Here is a 6,236-nt window from a genome sequence, read left to right as displayed (position 1 = left end):
TTGTACATATTTATTACTCTATTCACCTGTATATATGTATATTTGTACATATTACTCTATTCACCTGTATATATGTATATTTGTTTGCACATATTTATTACTCTATTTATTCACCTGTATATATGTATATTTGTTTGTACAGATTTATTACTCTATTTATTCACCTGTATATATGTATATTTGTTTGTACAGATTTATTACTCTATTTATTTATTCACCTGTATATATGTATATTTGTACATATTTATTACTCTTTATTTATTTATTTATTTTGTTTGTACATATCTATTCTATTTATTTTATTTTGTTGGTATGTTTGGTTTTGTTCTCTGTCTCCCCCTTCTAGACTGTGAGCCCGCTGTTGGGTAGGGACCGTCTCTGTGTTGCCGGCTTGTACTTCCCAAGCGCTTAGTACAGTGCTCTGCACACAGTAAGTGCTCAATAAATACGATTGATTGATTGGAGAAGTCTACAGTCAAGCGCTTGGTACAGTGCTCTGCAGACAGTAAGCGCTCAATAAATCCGATTGATTGATTGATTGATAGAGAAGCAGCGTGGCTCAGTGGAAAGAGCCCGGGCTTTGGAGTCAGAGGTCATGGGTTCGAATCCCGCCTCCGCCAAGTGTCAGCTGGGTGACTTTGGGCAAGTCACTTCACTTCTCTGGGCCTCAGTTCCCTCACCTGGAAAATGGGGATTAAGACTGTGAGCCCCACGTGGGACAACCTGATCAGCCTGTATCCTCCCCAGCGCTTAGAACAGTGCTTTGCACATAGTAAGCACTTAAAAAATGCCAATTATTATTATTATTATTATAGGTTGTCCCACGGGGGACTCAGCTCCGCCACTTGTCGGCTGTATAAGAATAATAATAACAATAATTGTTAAGTGCTTACTATGTGCTAAGCACTGTTCAAAACGCTGGGGGACTCAGCTCCGCCACTTGTCGGCTGTATAAGAATAATAACAACAATAAAGGCATTTTTGTTAAGTGCTTACTATGTGCTAAGCATTGTTCAAAACGCTGGGGGACTCAGCTCCACCACTTGTCGGCTCTATAAGAATAATAATCACAATAATGGTATTTTTGTTAAGTTCTTACTATGTGCTAAGCACTGTTCAAAACGCTGGGGGACTCTGCTCCGCCACTTGTCGGCTGTATAAGAATAAAAATAACAATAATGGTATTGGTTAAGTGCTTACTATGTGCTAAGCACTGTTCAAAACGCAGGGGGACTCAGCTCCGCCACTTGTCGGCTCTATAAGAATAATAAGAAGAAGAATAATGGTATTTTTGTTAAGTGCTTACTATGTGCTAAGCACTGTTCAAAACGCTGGGGCACTCAGCTCCGCCACTTGTCGGCTCTATAAGAATAATAATAACAATAATGGTATTGGTTAAGTGCTTACTATGTGCTAAGCACTGTTCAAAACGCTGGGGGACTCAGCTCTGCTACTTCTCGGCTGTATAAGAATAATAATAACAATAATGGTATTTGCTAAGTGCTTACTATGTGCTAAGCACTGTTCGAAACGCTGGGGGACTCTGCTCCGCCACTTGTCGGCTGTATAAGAATAATAATAACAATAATGATATTTGCTAAGTGCTTACTATGTGCTAAGCACTGTTCAAAACGGTGGGGAGGATACGAGGTGATCAGGTTGTCCCACGTGGGGCTGTCTTCATCCCCATTTGACCCCCGTGGGGTTCACAGTCCTCATATATATGTTGCCACCTTGTCCTTCCCAAGCGCTTAGTCCAGTGCTCTGCACACAGTAAGCGCTCAATAAATACGATTGATTGATTGTTCTAAGCGCTGGGGTAGATGTAAGTTAGATTGGACCCAATCTCTGTCCCCCATAATTGGACTGAAGTCTGTCTCCCCTTCCCTGGACTGTGAGCAGGAAATTTTACTGTTTATTTTTCCCCCCCAGATTTCCGCCTCTCCACTCCTCCTCCAACCCGCTGACATCACAATCCTCGGCCCTGGCAGAGATTCCAACCCCCATTCCCAACATCCCCCCCTTTTCCCAGGCACAAGACGCCTCCATTCCCAGGTTTGTCCAAGGCCCCCCCCCTCACTCCGGCCTTCTCGGACTCGCCTTGGGAAGAAATGAATATACCGGGAAGTAAGTAGTCTCTCCCATCTCTGAGGTTGGCGAGGGTGAGGCAGACCCGGCCATTGGCTCGGGGGGCTAAAATAACAATTAATAATAATAATGATGGTATTTGTTAAGCGCCTATCATGTGCCGGGCACTGTTCTAAACGCTGGGGTAGATACAAGGTCATCGGGTTGGACACAGTCCCTGTCCACTTCATTCATTCATTCATTCAATCGTATTTATTGAGCACTTACTGTGTGCGGAGCACTGTACTGAGCGCTTGGGAAGCCCAAGTTGGCAACATCTAGAGACGGCTCACATGTCTGCTGTGTGACCTGGGGCAAGCCACTTATTATTATTCCGAAGCCTTCATTTTAGTAAAATGGCCCATCAACTTCAACCCTATCAATCAATCAATCAATATCAATCGTATTTATTGAGCGCATACTATGTGCAGAGCACTGTACTAAGCGCTTGGGAAGTACAAATTGGCAACACATAGAGACAGTCCCTACCCAACAGTGGGCTCACAGTCTAAAAGGGGGAGACAGAGAACAGAACCAAACATACCAACAAAATAAAATAAATAGGATAGAAACGTACAAGTAAAATAAATAAATAAATAAATAAATAAATAAATAAATAAATAGAGTAATAGTTTTCTTTCTGCATGTGTCTTCTAGACTGTGAGCCCGCTGTTGGGTAGGGACCGTCTCTACGTGTTGCCAACCTGGACTTCCCAAGCGCTTAGTGCAGTGCTTTGCACACAGTAAGCGCTTAATAAATACCATTATTATTATTATTATTGTTATTCTCAGAGCCTCAGTTACCTCATCCGTAAACTGGGGATGACGACTGTGAGCCCCACGGGGGACAACCTGATCACCCCATCATCATTAATCGTATTTATTGAGCGCTTACTGTGTGCAGAGCACTGGACTAAGCGCTTGGGAGAGTCCAAGTTGGCAACATCTAGAGACGGTCCCTACCCAACAGTGGGCTCACAGTCTAAAAGGGGGAGACAGAGAACCAAACCAAACATGCTAACAAAATAAAATAAATAGAATAGATATGTACAAGTCAAATAGAGTAATAAATATGTACAAACATATATACAGGTGCTGTGGGGAAGGGAAGGAGGTAAGATGGGGGGGATGCAGAGGGGGACGAGGGGGAGAGGAAGGAAGGGGCTGTGTGGGAAGGCTTCCTGGAGGAGGTGAGCTCTCAGTAGGGCCTTGAAGGGAGGAAGAGAGCTAGCTTGGCGGATGGGCGGAGGGAGGGCATTCCAGGCCCGGGGGAGGACCCAGCGCTTAGAACAGTGCTTTGCACATAGTGAGCACTTAACAAATGCCATCATTTTTTATTTTGTTAGTACGTTTGGTTTTGTTCTCTGTCTTCCCCTTTTAGACTGTGAGCCCACTGTTGGGTAGGGACTGTCTCTATATGTTGCCAATTTGTACTTGCCAAGCGCTTAGTCCAGTGCTCTGCACACAGTAAGCGTTCAATAAATACGATTGATGATGATGATGATCATCATCATCATCATCTAAGCGCTGGGGCAGATACAAGGCAATGAGGTTAATTGGTTACTGATTCTCCAGGTGCCACCGGTCCGCACTCGGCCCACCCGGCCTGGTTGTCCCTGTACTTCTTGGTCCTGGGCCTGGTGACCTTGGCAACGGGCAGCTGCGTCTTCATCCTCCACTGGAGGAAGAAACTCCGGCGAGAGGCCAGGGCCCGGGCCTGGGCGGCGACCATGCGGGCGGGCACCGTCTCCTACAGCCCGCTCGTGTACTGGATCAACAAGAGGCAGGGCTACGGGCTGGACGCCAGGCTCGGCCGGGCCCGCGCCCCTCAGGAGGGGAAGGGCCCGGCCTCCCGCCCCAGCGCTCCCCACCTGTTCACACCCGTCTTCGAGGAGATCCCGTCCGCCCCGTCGCTCTGCACCCTCCCTTCCGTGGTGGACCACTCCGTGTCCTTCCCCATGGGCGCCGTCGGCCCCGACAAAGACCCCTGCTTCCACTCGCTCCCCAACCTGGCTAGGGGGGACTGGTGTCCGCCCCCGTGAAGCCGATGGGGACGTGGGCTTTGGGGGGCCGCGCTGGAGTTTCCTCCCCCAGCCTCCGGCCTGACCAATAAAGCCTCCATCTCAGTCCTCTTCTCTCCATCTCTGGCTGCACGGGAGGGGGATGTGTCAATCAATCAACACTATTTATAATAATAATGGCATTTGTTCATTCATTCAATCATAATAATAATGGCATTTGTTCATTCATTCATTCAATCCCATTTACTGAGCGCTTACTGTATGCAGAGCACTGTCCCAAGCGCTTGGGAAGTCCAAGTGGGCAACATATAGAGCCGGTCCCTACCTCACAGCGGGCTCACAGTCTAGAAGGGGGAGACAGACAGCAAAACAAAACATATTAACAAAATAAAATAGACGAAATATGTACAAGTAAAATAGAGTAATTCATTCATTCATGAAGGGGGAGACGGACAACAAAACAAGACATATTAACAACATAAAATAGAGTAATAAATACGTACAAACATATGTACAGGTGCTGTTAAGCGCTTACTATGTGCAAAGCACTGTTCTAAGCGCTGGGGGGATACAAGGTGATGAGGTCCCACGTGGGGCTCGATGATGATGGCGTTTGTTAAGCGCTTACTATGTGCAAAGCACTGGGGGGGATACAAGCTGATCGGGTTGTCCCACGTGGGGCTCACAGTCTTAATCCTAAATCAAGTCTGCACGCAGTAAGCGCTCAATAAATACGATTGATTAATCCTCATTTTACGGATGAGGCTCAGAAGTTAAGTGGCTTGCCCAAGGTCACACAGCAGACATCGTGTGGCTCACAGTCTTAATCCTTAATCAAGCAATTAGTACAGTGCTCTGGACACAGTAAGCGCTCAATAAATACGACTGATTAATCCTCATTTTACGGATGAGGTAGCAGGCTCAGAAGTTAAGTGGCTTGCCCAAGGTCACACAGCAGACATCGTGTGGCTCACAGTCTTAATCCTTAATCAAGTGCTTAGTACAGTGCTCTGCACACAGTAAGCACTCAATAAATACGATTGATTAATCCTCATTTTACAGATGAGGTAGCAGGCTCAGAAGTTAAGTGGCTTGCCCAAGGTCACACAGCAGACATGTGGCAGAGCCTGAATTCGAACCCATGACCTCTGACTCCAAAGCCCGTGCTCTTTCCATTCATTCATTCATTCAATTGTATTTATTGAGCGCTTACTGTGTGCAGAGCACTGTACTAAGTGCTTGGGAAGTCCAAGTTGGCAACATATAGAGACGGTCCCTGCCCAACAACAGGCTCACAGTCTAGAAGTCATAATAATAATAATGATGGCATTTGTTAAGCGCTATGTGCAAAACACCGTTCTAATCAATCGTATTTTTTGAGCACTTACTGTGTGCAGAGCACTGTACTAAGCGCTTGGGAAGTACAAGATGGCAACATATAGAGACGGTCCCTACCCAACAGTGGGCTCACAGTCTAAGCGCTGGGGAGGTTACCAGGTGATTAGGTGAGCCCCGCTGCTTCTCTGTAATAATAATGGTACTCGTTAAGCACTTAATATGTGCCAAGTACCGCTCTAAGATGATCGAGCCCAGCTCTGGGAGCTACGAGGTCTGGGTTCGAGTTCCAGTACCCACCTGTGGGAAAAGAACACCTGACAACCGGCCGCCTCAACTAGTATAATGTGCTTTTTACCGAGGTGCTCAGCCCAGTAGATGATCAACTCCTGAGCGTCTGTTGGGAGAACCAGCATCGTCAAATGCTCCTTATCTCATTCTTCCAGACTGGAAGCTCACTGTGGGCAGGGATCGTGCCTACCGACCCCTGTGGTACTGTATTCTCCCCAAGCCCTTAGTACAATGCTCTGCACGCAGTAAGCACTCAAGCACCATTGCTGATGATGATCCTTGAATTCGAATTTTGTACCTTTAGAGGTAGAAGCAGAGGAAACTTTGGTCTTGGTGGAAAATTTAGCTAATTAGGACCTAAAATGCCCCCTCTCCGCTCAACGCACACACACTTTGCCGCCCAACTCAATTTGATTTTTTAAAAAACAAAGACAGGACCCCCCCAACCCCGGCACCGCTTAA

General features: G+C 46.5%; 1 protein-coding gene across 1 annotated transcript; it reads left to right on the top strand.

The window, feature by feature from the left end:
- The first annotated feature begins 2,025 nt into the window (after positions 1–2,025).
- On the top strand, positions 2,026–4,278 carry TEX38 (testis expressed 38). The gene is made up of 2 exons (XM_038760610.1): positions 2,026–2,127; positions 3,703–4,278. The coding sequence occupies exons 1-2, from the start codon at positions 2,112–2,114 to the stop codon at positions 4,167–4,169; spliced, it is 483 nt and encodes a 160-aa protein (XP_038616538.1). The 5' UTR covers positions 2,026–2,111; the 3' UTR covers positions 4,170–4,278.
- The last annotated feature ends 1,958 nt before the right edge of the window (positions 4,279–6,236 follow it).

The sequence above is a fragment of the Tachyglossus aculeatus genome, chromosome 18, assembly GCF_015852505.1.
Source record: "Tachyglossus aculeatus isolate mTacAcu1 chromosome 18, mTacAcu1.pri, whole genome shotgun sequence".
Taxonomy (NCBI): domain Eukaryota; kingdom Metazoa; phylum Chordata; class Mammalia; order Monotremata; family Tachyglossidae; genus Tachyglossus; species Tachyglossus aculeatus.
This window is presented reverse-complemented; position numbering and strand designations above follow the sequence as displayed.